General features: G+C 37.3%; 1 protein-coding gene and 1 pseudogene across 1 annotated transcript; both read right to left on the reverse strand.

Moving 5' to 3' along the window:
• Positions 1-6,750: 6,750 nt before the first annotated feature.
• LOC113316876 lies at positions 6,751-8,625 on the reverse strand (annotated as a pseudogene).
• A 3,760-nt stretch (positions 8,626-12,385) lies between these two features.
• Positions 12,386-14,033, reverse strand: LOC113318634 (NADPH-dependent codeinone reductase 1-4-like). Its single transcript, XM_026566827.1, has 4 exons — positions 13,574-14,033; positions 13,195-13,441; positions 12,873-13,052; positions 12,386-12,773 (listed from the first exon to the last, which is right to left on the reverse strand). Exons 1-4 carry the CDS (start codon positions 13,888-13,890, stop codon positions 12,546-12,548), a joined length of 972 nt encoding a protein of 323 aa, XP_026422612.1. The 5' UTR covers positions 13,891-14,033; the 3' UTR covers positions 12,386-12,545.
• Positions 14,034-15,220: the final 1,187 nt, after the last annotated feature.

Below are 15,220 nucleotides of genomic sequence, written 5' to 3' on the forward strand. Positions count from 1 at the left end.
GTGTGTGAGTGTTCTTCTTCTGTTTCTTCTTCAATTCTTCTCTTAGTGGGGGTTTTTGGCGGTGATGTTTATTTGATGGTGGCGATGGAATTTTTTGGTGGCGGAGATGGTGATGTTAGTGTCAATGATGTTGGTGTTTGTGTGTTTTGGTGATGGAGAAAGATATTAGAGGAAGATGATGTCGGTGGCGTGGATTTTTTTGTTGGTGTTGAAAATGAAGATTGTGAATGAAGAAGACGGTTCCCATGGCGGAGAAAGAGAATTTTTTTTTTCTACGGGTCTTGTGAAGTCTGTAGAGAAAGATCTAGTTGTGTTTCAAATGTGTTTACAAAGATATGATTGTCTGTTACAAAAATAACTAGCTGGCACCCATCCATTTCACCCATACCATCATTTTACTCGTTCATCACGACCAGGTTTGTTGGATACTCGTCCATTTAACCTAATTTCTCTAGATTAGGCTATCCAAATATTTCAATTTCAATTTTTTGATTTTCTTTTAAATTTGTTTTGGTCTGTTGTATTTTGTAGTGGTGATTGATTCTTTTAACAAGTCAGGACACATTCTATTTTCTTGGCCAAACCATGGAATTTGGAGCATTGGATTTATTTTTAGTATAAGTATACCTAACAAGTGTTAATGTCTTTTTAGGGGTTTTAAGGATATTTTTTATGATTTTAAAATTGTCCCAACCCAAGTTTCTCTGTTAAGCTTTAAGGCATCGTGTCAAGAGAGTTATTTTTGATTTTTTCGGGAGGAGTTAGGATGTTAGTTTGTTCTTAAATATAGGGGCTATCATTTCACCTCATTTGGCTGTTCCTGCTTCTAATTTAAACCTAAATTCCTTTTGATATTATTAGAGGAGATTTATTTTGATGTTCACCTTGTTCAGAATATTAGTCCCACATTGTCTGGGAAATCTAAGATCCTGCAGTTTATAATTCTTTGGGCCTCTCCAAGCATTGTTAATTGGTTTTGAGTTGGAAGCCCGTAGAATTTAACATGGTATCAGATCAGGCTATTGATTGATTCTGCGGTTTATAATTCTTTAGGCCTCTCCACTCATTGCTATTGATTGATTCTGCGGTTTATAATTCTTTAGGCCTCTCCACTCATTGCCAATTGGTTTTGAGTTGGATGCCCGTAAACTTTAACATGGTATACCTTGGGGTTAGTCCCAAACTCCAATACATGATTACTGGAATACTGCACCAGTGTGAAGGACCTGCATGGAAATGATGTACATCTGAAGCCGTAAATCTCCTCTCTTTTATCTTTAAAGATGCGATTATTTCATTCCTTCGAGATGGTCCCAACATATGGCGTAAGGGATTATGTTCCACATGAAATTTCCTGCAGTGTAAACCTCACCAGTAACCAACACCTGCGGTTTAAACCTTACCGCCACCGTGGTGAGCAGTAAGGTTTGAAAATAATGGTGTCTAATTAATTAGGGTTTCATCTGGGATATAGGCGACTCCCCCATGTCATTTAAGAACGATTTTTTGGGACCATGGTTTTTTTGGGGGATCATGATTCTATTTTTAGTAAGACATTTAGAAGTAAATCTAGGTCACCCCTTATCTAGATATTTATATTAATACCTAAACTACCCTTCTGATTAATTTTGGGTAATGATTAGTGAAATCATTAGTGAAATGATTAAGATAAAGAAGTAGAATTATTGAGAGAGTAAAGTTAGACAAGATGAAGAAGAAAAACATGGAAAATAATTATTTTTTTTAGTTCACCAATCTTGAGTATTCAAGTGATGATTCAGTTGATGATAGCACATCTGAATCTTCATCTCCTTTCTCTCCTAGAGTATTTGTTATTCTTCACAATGATCCGGATATTAGTTATTTCTTAGATGGTGATTGTATTCTTCCCCAAACTCAATCTCAAGATGATAACGATGGATTTTACCAACCACAACCGAAGGAAGAGCATTTGGGTTATCAGGTATGCTTCAAACTTAGATAATGTTGGTTTAATTGCTCCCAACTTTCAAAAAAAATGAATTTTTTTATGTAGATTTGGGCCAGTTCGGTTACCATATGTCAAGAACATGTAACCGAACACACCTGAAAGTGTAGTTCGGTTACGTTTTCCAAACACGCAGGTTATTGTACTCGCTCGTTAATGGAGGTTTTGGTCGTACAGTATAATCTTCGGTTTGCCCACAATGTAACCGAACATTAGGGTCTAGAAGTTTGGTTGCTTTGCAAACAATAACTAACCGAACTTTACGTGAAAATAAAATTTTACCAATTGTACATAGTTCGGTTGGTACGCAAAGTTCATACCAACCAACTATCCAACCAAACTTTACGTTAAAAAAAAATATTCCAAGTGTAAGAAGTTCGGTTGGTTCGCAAACTTTTATCCAAAAGCGTATCTAACCGAACTCACCGATTAAAAAAACAACCAAAGTTACAGTGCTATATTCGGTTACCTAATATAAAATGGTAGGTAACTGAACTTTGAACTTAACAATTTATTTGGGTACATCTTGTGTGTTCGGTTACATATCAAATTGCTCTACCAACCGAACTTAAAGTTCGGTGATATCCTTATTTTGCGAAGGAACCGAACTTATGGACTTGTGTTGTTCAAATACAAGGAGTTCGGTTAAAAGTATTTTTTGCGAATCAACCGAACTCTGAGTTCGGTTAAGAAAAAATTAATTCGTGATAACCGAACTTTTTGCGACGAAACCGAACGTTTTGCGACGTAACCGAACTAAAAGTTCGGCTGAGACTTGTTTTTTGCGACGTAACCGAACTTTTCTTTGATAAAAAAAACCTACATTAAACCTCTCTGCAATTTCCATTTTCAACTCATTTTGATGATTACTTCTCATCTATTCAACCAAAAACAAATGACAAGTAATGAGTTTGTGAGGATATCTTTGTTAATGTTTTAAATTAATCTATATATATAGAGGTGGTGGTGGTTGGAGGTGGTGGTAATCGGTGGTTGGTGGTGGTGATAATCGGAGGTAGTGGTGGTGGTAATCAGTGGTGGTGGGCGGTGGTGGTGGGAGGAGGTGGTGGTTATATATATAGGTGGTTATTAGGTTGGTTTTAAATTAAATTAGGTTAAGGATAGGTTAGTCATTTCAACACTTTAGGACACCCCATATAACTATAAAGAAGGTGGCCAAATAAAATCATGGTCCCCTCAAAAAAACCATGATCCCTAAAAAATCTTTCTCATTTAATGGGTTTTTAGGCTGTGAAGAGGTTGTGTCTCATGGGCTTCTTATTCATACAATTTGTAAGAGATTTTTTTGGAAACCCATTTGGAGGCATACTAGATTTTTTTGAGGCATACTAGATAATGCCAAAATAGGGTAACTAAATAAAAAACAACATCACCCCTCATCCACCATTTTTGATAATGACATAACTACCCTTATATAATTAGTGTAAATGATTATGATTAGAATTGATTAATTATGAATTTTAAGGATTGATTAAACATTAAATTATTAGTGGTGAATTAGTAGAAAAATCAAATTTATGTGAGAGAGTTGGGATTTTTGAGAGGAAGAAGAAGAAGTGAAGAAAAAAAGCTTGGGTTTTGACTTTTGAGATTTTAGTGATTAGAAGTGACCAAAATGTCTGATTCAAATCAGAGGTAAACTTCTATCGAGGTTTAATTTCCTTTTATAAGTTGAATCTGCCAAAAAATTGAATTTTTAAAACCTAGATCTGCTGACCAGATGAACAGTTCGGCTCAAAAGTTATCAGCCGAACTTCACTCAGAAATTGAATCACCCACTAGGTTCGGCTTGAAAAATTGAGGTTCGGCTGGAAAATTGAGGTTCGGCTGAAAATATTGTAAAGTCGCATTAGCCGAACATAGTGTTTCTCTAAATCATACACTAAGTTCGGCTCAAAATTGATACTGCAAGATCAGCCGAACTGATCTTCTGAAAACCCTAATTTCATCTTTGAAATCATATTCTACCGATCAAACAAAATAAAATCAATCAAAAACAAGATGGGTTTGTTACGCATACATTCTAAAATACATCTAAGAGCAATTGAGATTTGGATTTCGCATTCCAACATCACTCACTTCGATTCGTGTTTCCTTTGTTTGATTAATTTCTTTATTGAATTGGAGTCCTAGATGTTTAAGTTTAAAGTTTATTTTGATTTTTAATTTAGGTTTTTTAGGATAAGGGAACTATGAAAAATTGAAATTATTTAGGGATATATAGATAATTACACTACCTTTAGACACCCCTTATAAACCCACCTTAGATAATATAATGGATGAGTATGCCTAGGGATGCACAACGGGTAGGGTGGGTAGGATATGGCCTATTTCTCCGCCCTACCCGCTGACTGGTGGGTAAGAAATTTTTTACCCGCCACCCTACCCACCACTAAACGGATAAGGTCCTACCCGACCCATTAATTGGCGGGTCGGGTAGGATAGGGCGGCGGGTATAACCGTTTTTTTTTTTAATTTTCTATATTCTGGATTTTCTGGTTACTAGTTACTACCTTGACTGTGTATACAAAAAATGCTTCCCAAAAAACAAAAATGAAATCTTGCAACAACACATCAAATAAGAGCCATCCTATCTAAATATGTACCCAATGGTACTGCCAATCTAACTAGGGAAAAATGAAAAAACAAAAGCATCATGCCTTCACAATGGTTACACTTCTCCCATTTAATACCATCTTCATCAAAACTCGTCGTAAAATGCCCCCATACCCAAAATGTCCTCTTCCGCTTCTTACTTTCTCTGACCTCAAGTTGACAAGATGGTGGAGGTGGAGGTGGCGGAAATGCAACACTACTGGCCCTTATGTGTATTTGCGCTGGTAAATTTGAGAGCTTAGGTGACAACTGTTTTAGATAACTCTGCTGAGTGTTCCCCTGTGGATGTTCCCTTGTGGACAACCATCTTGCCTATGATAATTTGGATTTGTTGTCTTTACATTTTTACCCGTTTCTTTGAATATTATTCAGTTGTGCTGTAGTGTTTCTCCTATTTGTAGTTCAAGTAAAACTTCCACTGGAACTATCGAGCAGTTTTTTTTTTTTTTATGAATTTCACCTTTGCTTGGGCAGTTGGTTCTCTCTAGGTATTTCTAGTAACTTCCCTATTAGGTTTGGCATATCCTTGAGGCTGTGGATAAATGAATTAATAAAGCTGAATGCTAAAAAAGGAAAAAGAATGAAAACGCAAAGTGATCTAATTTGTCGTGTCAGTGCTCTATTAATTCATTCATTATCGACATCATAGATCTCTGTACAACCAAATTATCAACCACAAACAAACTCCCGAGTCATGCCAAACAAATGTGTCATGGTCGACATCTTAATTAATTTACCTGAAAAGAAAAAGAAATTTTCTCAGTGCCCTCTCTCCTTTATAATCTCAATTATATAATCTCAGATTTCTCTCTTTGCCTCACTCAAACAGTCCGTTACCATGACCACCATGAATCTGCTCTTCTTCTCTGTTCTTTTGCTCAGCTCACTTAGCTCACTTGCTGTCTCAACAGTGGCTTTGGAAGTCTGTGTGAAAGCAACTATTGGTGCTCCTGACAGGGATTACTTGGTCTTTTATATATATTAGGCGGATAAGCGGGTAGGGTAGGATAATTTCGGGTTTTATCCGTCACCCTACCCATTTGACGGCGGATAAAATAATGTTTACCCGTCACCCTACCCGTCAATGGCGGGTAGGATAAGATACGGATAAAAATTCTGGCGGGTAGTATAGGATGGATGGTAAGGGTAGGATATGTGCACCCCTAAGTATGCCTCAAAAAAAATGAATATGCCTCAAAATAGATTTCTTTTTTTTGGGCCATCTCATTTTATATGTCACACTTCCAATCGGAAGTTGTATCTCGATGTAATTTTTAGTTTTTGGCTTGATTGTAATAATTCTTGTTTCTTCAATATAATCCCTCTTTCACGATCCAAAAAAAAAATCCTGCAGTGGAAAAGTTCCATATATCGATCTCGAGAAATGCACGGGTAACTTGTTCATTAAACACCCAACTTGCCCCGAAGACATTTATGAAGTGATTCCAAATTAATGTTGCCTTGGTGCAGTGAAGGAGTAAGTGATTGACAGATTCGATACTCTTTTTACACATAACACACCTATTTGCCGCAATACGACCTATACGGTAAAGATTATCGATAGTCAAAATGGAACCTTAGTCGGCACGTTAGAATTCGTTTTTCGGGAATCAAAAGGTACTTGGGTTCTCCAAATGCTCATAAAAGATTTTAGGGTGAACTCTCCATCTTTTTCCCACTAACATCTTCTTGTGTGGTCTTTTGATAATAACTAGCATAACTATTCAAACATTTACACCACAAAGACTTAAGCATTGATGCAGGGTGGAAATTACTGAGTAGGGGGGGCCATGGGAACATGAACGCCTGACCTCTAGTGCTAAATTTTTCCTTGGCTACCAATTACGTTGATTATGACAAGTCCATTTCTGCTAATCGCATAACAGAGAAAAAAAAATTAAAGAATCCAATAATTTGCTTGGCTAAACAATCATGGCTGCTATGAGCCAGTAGAATTCGGTAACCCCCATACATCATCCTTGTAGATAGCGCCATTGATATTGTGGTGCATGTTGAGGCCGTGTACACTAACACAATCTTAAACCTAGCTAGAAGTGTTATTATTTTTTCTTTGCTTGTCGCTGTGGAGTTTTACTAAGTGAGTTGTGAAAAAAGAGAGGCAAAATATAAAAAATATTCATGCAAAATTCTCTTATTTAGATTTCTCCCAGTCATACAAACTTGATGGGTACAAGTTTAAGCGGAATTTTCTTATGAATAATAAGGCCTGATAATGATTCCTCCATGCTTATGTCTTCCTTCTTCATTCCTTTTGGTAATTCCCAATCGAAAGCGTACAATACATTAGCAAGGACAAGCTCTGTTAACACGACAGCCATATTCATTCCTGGGCAACCCCTTCTACCTCCCCCAAAAGGTATGTATTCAAAATTTTGGCTTCCAAGATAATCAATGGAGCTATCTTTGAATCTCTCTGGGGAAAATTCTTCTGGGTTTTTCCAATATTGTGGACTCCTCCCATTTTCCCACACATTTATTAGAACCCTTGTTTTGGGGTATATGTCGTATCCATTGATCTTTCTATGTTCCATGCTTTCTCTTAGAAGCAATGGAGCTGGTGGATGCAACCTCAGAGTTTCTTTAACTACCATTTTTAAGTATTTGAAATTATCAAGGTCTGATTCTTCAACCTTCCTTTTTGATCCCACATAGTTTCTAATCTCTTCTTGAACTTTCTTCAATGCTTTTGGATTTTTAGTCAGTTCTGCCATTGCCCAACTCACTGCTACAGCCGGTGAGTCTACTCCACCAAGAAATACGTTCTGATAAGGTTTATACAGAAAATCATATATGTGTGGCGTAAGATTATGCTAAAATGTAGAAACTAAGAAGCAAGAATCAAAAATATGTACTAAAATACTAATTATTATTTTTTGGTAATAAAAACCTGACTGCTAAGTACCATGGCCATACTTGTGGTCAGACTTCAGAGGTTCAAAATCCTAGATAGAGTTTGTTGATTTCTAAAAACTTCACTCACCGTGCCAAACAATAAAAAGAGAAAAAAATGGAATTAATTACCATAAGAATTGCTTTGATATGGTCGTGTGTGAGATGAATCGTACTCTGCTGATCCTTCTCTAGCTTAAGAAAAACGTCTATGATGTCTTCATGATCCAGTTTCAGTCTCTCCGGGTTGACATGTTCGTCTATCATTTGTTGAAAAAAATTGTCCAAATCATGGAAGCATTTTTCAGTTTTTCTGTGCATTCCAATGATCCTATCAACAATCCAACCTACCTTAGGAAAGAAGTCGGTCGCCGAGAAACCACTCAAAACAACCACGACTTCCTTAAGAATTGCCGTGAGTGTTCCATCATCAAATTGGTTCTTACTTTGACCACTTGCGCAACCAAAAGCAACTCTGGATATTGTTTTGTGCGCAAAACTTGTTAACTTTTCTAAAACATCAACGGGAGTGATATTTGAAGAATCAGATGATATGGATTCGATCAAAACGACGACTTCCTCTGCCCTGACTGCCTTAAAAGATTGCACCCTTTTTGTACTATAAAGTTCAAGAACACATATTTTTCCAATTTCTCTCCAATACTCTCCATATGGGCAAAAACCATATCTTTGTAGTTATACGAAAGACGTTTTGGTCCAGCAAGCTGAGGTCTGGTACAAAACTCAAGATCATGTGTTTTCAAGATTTGTTGGGCAGCTTCAGCAGAGGATATTACAATTGTTGGTACACTGCCAAGTTGTAGTAGCATGACCGGACCGTATATTTTTGATAGTTTTGATAGTGCTTGATGAGGAGGTTTTGCAAGTTGATGTAAATTACCAATGATTGGAAGCTAGGAGGACCAGGTGGGAACTTGGGTTTATTCGGTCATTTCTGCCTTTGAATAATGTGATGAGAAAATATACAGGAAGGAGAAGTAGAGGAAGAAGTAGAAGGAAATTATAGGGAAGAGTACTCTCCATGTACAAATGAGGTGAGATTATGATCTGATTTTGTTGTTGGTGGCGTTTTAATGTTCCCTTTATATTGCTTATAAAGAGGCATTTGGTGTGTAATAACTAGCATAACTATTTAGACATGTCTGTGGATAATGTACGTCATGCTTATTGTGGTGCATGTTGAAGCCGTACACACGATAAGGATGTTACTATTTGCTTGTCGATAACAATGAGATAATAGTTACCAAATTTTACACGGGTTACCAAACACTTCGTAATCGTAGTAGTTCGTAGGGTTAAAGGGTGGATTTTAGTAACCGTAGGTGGCAGCCTTGTCTTACAGTATTATTATCATGAAGAGTTTTTTTTACTGTTGGAACTTGGTAGACCGTAGACTCCGGTCTACATGAACTGTGAAAAAATGCAGGGACCTTTAACCTAGGGTAGGGCTAAGTTCATACTTGGGTTGGGTCGGTCGCCAAGAAAAAGAAATGCTTTTCGGAAACACAAAATTTGTTAAAAAGATCAAAATCAACAATTTCTGGGTGAAAAAGACATGTAAAATTTGATATTGTTAAAATTGACAAGAATATAAAAATAGCCAAGATGTAAACAGTTTCATCCTACCCATTTTCAATTTTGTGTTTTCATCCTCGCTCTTTTTTTAAGTTTAAGCCAGGATGAATCCAGTTTCATTCTTGCTATTTTTCTGGTGTCCATTTCACTCATACTAATTTTCACTCGTCCATTAGAACCACGTTTTAAAAATATTTGGAAAAATGACCCATTTTCTGTTTCGGAAAAGGGTTAAACAAACAGAAAAAAAGAAAGAAAAAAGAAAAAAATTTGTAAACATGCGGTACCATTATTAAGTGATTGAGTTCTAAAACTCTTCGATAGAAAAACAGTTTAAACTTAATTCGTATCAGTTTAATTACCTACTACTAGCCTGATGGTAAGATCGTTGGATCAAACAAATTAAAAATTGCAACAGAAATCTCTTAAATGAGTTTGTGAAAGGACAAATAGTCTCACATCCCTAGTTTCCGCATAATGAACTAAAAATATAATATGGAAGGGCCGCTTCACTCGTTGCCAATTGGTTTTGAGTTGGATGCCCGCAATATTTAACATGATATCAGAGCTAGGTCCCATACGCGGGGTGTAGGCCGAATTAATAGCCGTCGTGACCCGCATGGGCACATGTACACCCGTGACCGAATGACTCGTCACTCGTATGACCTGTACATGGGATGGACCGTGACCGATGTCACCTGCACATCCAAGACCCACACGTGCGTAGGTCCACGTGTTAGGCCGAGTGACTGGTCTTACACGTGAGGGAGGGTGTGAAAGGACAAATATTCCCACATCCCTAGTTTCCGCATAATCAACTTAAAATATAATATGGAAGGGACGCTCCACTCATTGCCAATTGGTTTTGAGTTGGATGCCCGCAGTCTTTAACATGGTATCAGAGCTAGGCCCCATATGCGGGGTGTAGGCCGAATTAGTAGCCGTCGTGACCCGAATGGGCACATGTACACCCGTGACCGAATGACTGGTCACTCGTATGACCTGTACGTGGGATGGACCGTGACCGATGTCACCTGCACATCCAAGACCCACACGTGCGTAGATCCACGTGTTAGGCCGAGTGACTGGCCTTACACGTGAGGGAGAGTGTGAAAGGACAAATAGTCCCATATCCCTAGTTTTCGCATAATGAACTTAAAATATAATATGGAAGGGCCTCTCCACTCATTGTCAATTGGCTTTGAGTTGGATGCCCGCAGACTTTAACAGAATTTTAAGCATTTCCTTAGTCCAAATCAAACTTTATGTAACAAGGATAAATGTTTTTTTATGGTTGGAAACCAAGCCAACCTAATATTAAATCAGACATAGCAGAAGTATTGGCCTATTCGGTTCTTCAAACAATAACCATTTAACAAGGTTAGATGGAAACAGAGTAACAAAGGTGTCGCACATGTGTCGGTCTCAGACTGCTGGAATTAATCCCCACCAAATTATTGGTACTCTCACAAGGATTATATTCAAAAATATCTCCGGTAGAGTCATTGATTGAGTTTTGATCCGGCCCTGAATGGGATCCATTTGACAACGACAAAACATGGTACACTGCCGTATACACGATAAGGATGTTACTATTTGCTTGTCGGTAACAATGAGATCATGGTTACCAAATTTTACACGGGTTACCAAACACATCGTAATCGTAGTAGTTCGTAGGGTTAAAGGGTGGATTTTAGTAACAGTAGGTGGCAGCCTTGTCTTACAGTATTATTATCATGAATGCTAGAGTTTTTTTACACAAAATTGGTTAAAAAGATCAAAATCAACAATTCCTGGGTGAAATGGACAGTTAGATTTTGATACTGTTTAAATGGATAAAAATGTAAAAATAGGCAGGATGTAACCAGTTTCATCGTGCCCATTCTCAAATATTTTTTCTTATTTTTAATTTACACAGGATGTATCAAGTTTTATCCTTACTATTTTTTAAATTTAAGCTAGGATGAAACCAGTTTCATCCTCACTATTTTTTTTTTTTGGCCATTTCACCCAAACTATTTTTTACTCGTCCATTTGAACCGTGATTTAAAAATATTTGGACAAATGACCCATTTTCCGTTTAATTTACTGTTGGTACTTGGTAGACTGTAGACTCCGGTCTACATGAACTGTGAAAAAAAGCAGTGACCTTTAACCTAGGGTAGGGATAAGTTCATACTTGGGTTGGGTCGGTCGCCAAGAAAAAAAAAATCGTTTCGGAAACACAAAATTGGTTAAAAAGACCAAAATCAACAATTTCTAGCTGAAAATGACATGTAAATTTGATATTGTTAAAATTGACGAGAATATAAAAATAGCCAAGATGTAAACAGTTTCATCCTACCCATTTTCAATTTTGTGTTTTCATCCTCGCTCTTTTTTTAAGTTTAAGCCAGGATGAATCCAGTTTCATTCTTGCTATTTTTCTGGTGTGCATTTCACCCATACTAATTTTCGCTCGTCCATTAGAACCACGCTTTAAAAATATTTGGACAAATGACCCATTTTCTGTTTCGGAAAAGGGTTAAACAAACAGAAAAAAAAAGAAAGAAAAAAGAAAAAAAATTGTAAACATGCGGTACCATTATTAAGTGATTGAGTTCTAAAACTCTTCGATAGAAAAAAAGTTTAAACTTAATTTGTATCAGTTTAATTACCTACTACTAGCCTGATGGTAAGATCGTTGGATCAAACAAATTAAAAATTGCAACAGAAATCTCTTAAATGAGTTTGTGAAAGGACAAATAGTCCCACATCCCTAGTTTCCGCATAATGAACTAAAAATATAATATGGAAGGGCCGCTTCACTCGTTGCCAATTGGTTTTGAGTTGGATGCCCGCAATATTTAACAAAGGTGTCGTACATGTGTCGGTCTCAGACTGCTGGAATTAATCCCCACCAAATTATTGGTACTCTTACAAGGATTATATTCAGAAATATCTCCGGTAGAGTCATTGATTGAGTTTTGATCCGGCCCTGAATGGGATCCATTTGACAACGACATAACATGGCTACGCTATAAGAAAATTTTGATGGTCGAATGAGAATGCTGACAATGAGGTGCAAATATACTGGGGAGAGGCTACTAAAATTCATATAGAACAAACTCGAAAATCCCCGGTCATTTATAGATTTTGGTGCGTTCTATAATAATTGCGCACCGATTAGCAATGCTGCAACAATTGTATTCTCAACAATTAAAAGGTTATCGAGTGTATAATATAAATAAAAGGATAATTCGCCAATGGTATTATGCTGAGAGCAGCACCAAATCAATTATATAGATAGGCAAGAAACAAAACAATAGGAACCAAATATTAAAAAGATGTCAATGATTGCATACATACAACGTTAAACACGTCCGGAAACAAATAATGGCAATTCAATGACCATAGCATGTTCTAACATGAAGTTTCAAGCTGCTTTTTCATCCCAGAACTCTTCTAGAGATTTGAAAGGTCCATTAGATGATATCATAAATTCCTGAATGATTAATCTGCGCTGTGGAATCTCACCAATCCTTTCCAAGTCTTCCTTAGTCAGTTCCCAATCGAATATGTTCAAGTTTTCCCTCATATTCTTTTCACTGAAACTTTTCACCACAAGAATCGCGCCTTGCTCGTATACCCATCTCATACTAACCTGATCAGAATGTAAGTTAAAGATGTTAAATTCTATGCATGACAAATATCCGTGATGCTAATGCTATGGCATATGATATATGTGGAGAACTTGACAAACCTGAGCAATAGACTTTCCTCTGGCGATAGCAATCTGGTTAAGCACCTCGGAACCCAAAACTGAATTGGAGCCCCATGCGGTTCCTTTGCCACCCAAAATCGAGTATGCAGTCACCAGTATATTATTGGCCTTGCAATACTCTCTCAGATTCGTTTGGTGGAAAACTGGGCTCATCTCCACCTTAATTAATCAAGGGTTTTATGTGAGGGAACTTATATGTATGCTTGTCGAATGTTGAAAGTTATTTGATTAGCATTAGATATCTTCGAGGTCCAACAAGGAAAGCATTCATTTTTTATCAAATAGTTTACTTTTTACTCACTTGATTTACAACTGGAGGGATGTTCGCTATCGCCAATAATTCCTGAAGCTTTTTGCAGGAGAAATTGCTGACACCGATTGACTTAGTGAAGCCAAGGTTCTGACACTCTTCCATGGCTGCCCATACAGACTTGTAGTCCATTAGAAAAATTTTGCCCCCTGCTGCGTCCATAGTGACCTCATTCCCTGGCTTCAAGCTTACCGGAAAGTGTATCAGGTATAGATCCAGATACTCCAACTTAAGATTCCTACATTACACAAGAAAATTTGGAATGTTTCTAAAATTTGTTTCAAAAATTTGTTTCTAAAATTTGATAGATGTTTAAGAAATGCTTAATTGCCCATAAGCCTTGGGTTCAATTTGCACCAAATGATTTTACCTCAGAGAACTCTGAAGAGCCAAAAGAACACGATCAGGGTGAGCATCGGTGCACCAGAGCTTAGAAGTGATAAAGAGTTCATCTCGAGATTTGATTAGGCCAAGTTGAAGTGCTTCCCCTATAGCTTCACCAAGACACTCTTCAGTTTGGTAGCACGCAGCAGTATCGAAGTGTCTGTAACCCACCTCTATCGCTTTCAAAAACGCCAACCTCTCTCGTTCACCCCCTTTACTAACTGTTTCAAATGTTCCCATACCTAAAACAGGTATCCCTTTCCCCGAGCTCAGAGTGATAACAGGTACACCAGTGTTCACCATCTTTATCTCTCTCTCACTCTCTTAAACTACCCGCACCACGACATCTATATATAGATAGGTTTAATTGTTCACATATTTCATGAACGTTTAGGAAATCAAGTTGTGGTCACCTAACGGAAAATTAAAAAATCGTAGAAGATTCAAACTGTTGTGTTAGTGTTAGCACAGCTAGAGGTGTAAAACATATTGGGCAGCGCCAGGCCACGAACTCACGTGTTTTGTACTGTGGTGTGGTGAGTCAGAAATTAAAGCATGTTGTACGCGTGTGTTAGAGGACGCGTTGTGCCGTTGTGTGTGTTAGAGGACGCGTTGTGATGTGTTTTGCCGGAAAAACAACTATGAGAGTTATGCTATGCTGACACACTTATTTATTTGGAACCTTTGAGATATCTTGGTATTGTATGTATTTGTATAGAAATAAATTGACTTAACTAAAATAAAATGAAATATACATAAAATGTACTGAATAATTTTATTTATTTATTATTATTTGTTCCTTTTTACGTTTCTTTTTGTGTCTTTGATTTACAGGTTCGAAGTGGAATACTAAGGACTTGGGAACAAAAAGCTTAAAGCTAAAAGCTAAAAGAGAAGAAAAAAAAAGACACAATTTTTTTTTAGGATTTAATTTTATTTTTATTATTATTTTTATTTTTTTTTATATATAGCTTTTATATATGTTTTTTAGAATTTTTAAATAGGCTTTATTTTTCATAATTTTTGTAATTTTTGGACTTTATTCTGGACTTTGGACATTATTTTTAAAAACCCTACGGAAGGGTTATAAATTAAAAAAAAATTAAATACAAACTGTTTGCAGGGAAGGACGACGATTACTATATCGTCTCGGCCCCTCGGGTTCGCACACGGCATAGGAGTCGTGGCCCGAGTCGACAACAACGGTTCATCGCCCGTCTGGTACGGGAGGTAAGTCCAATCGAAACACCCGCGAATCTCCTGCAAGCGGGTTACTGTCTGCCTTAAGGTGATAATTGTTTGAGGACGAACCAGACTGTTTTTAATTTCCTAGTAAAGGGCAAGGCCTGGCCAAATCAAGATAAGGACTCGGATTTCATCACCGTTTCCTTCTTGCCCGCCTTAGGAAAACGAAACCAAACGCGAACCTAAGCCTAAAATTTTGAATAGAACGATACCAATAGGGTAACGAGCTTAATAGGAAACTCGTTCGAAAAATATTGGTTGCTCTTTAAGCACATTTCAAAGTTCATGATGGTTTCTGTGAGTTGAATGCGTGACTGCGCCGCCTTGTGATAGCGGTGAGGCCTTGGGTATCAAAGATCCACTGAGCTTCCCTCGCCTCGATTCAACT

This window comes from Papaver somniferum, chromosome 10 (assembly GCF_003573695.1).
Source record: "Papaver somniferum cultivar HN1 chromosome 10, ASM357369v1, whole genome shotgun sequence".
Lineage (NCBI taxonomy): Eukaryota > Viridiplantae > Streptophyta > Magnoliopsida > Ranunculales > Papaveraceae > Papaver > Papaver somniferum.

Coding starts and splice junctions, on each gene's coding strand:
- LOC113318634 (XM_026566827.1), bottom strand. CDS start 13,890: ATGGTGAACACTGGTGTACCTGTTATCACTCTGAGCTCGGGGAAAGGG. Junction 13,053..13,194: donor TCCCTCCAGTTGTAAATCAA/GTGAGTAAAAAG, acceptor TGATTAATTAAG/GTGGAGATGAGCCCAGTTTT. Junction 12,774..12,872: donor GAGGAAAGTCTATTGCTCAG/GTTTGTCAAGTT, acceptor CATTCTGATCAG/GTTAGTATGAGATGGGTATA.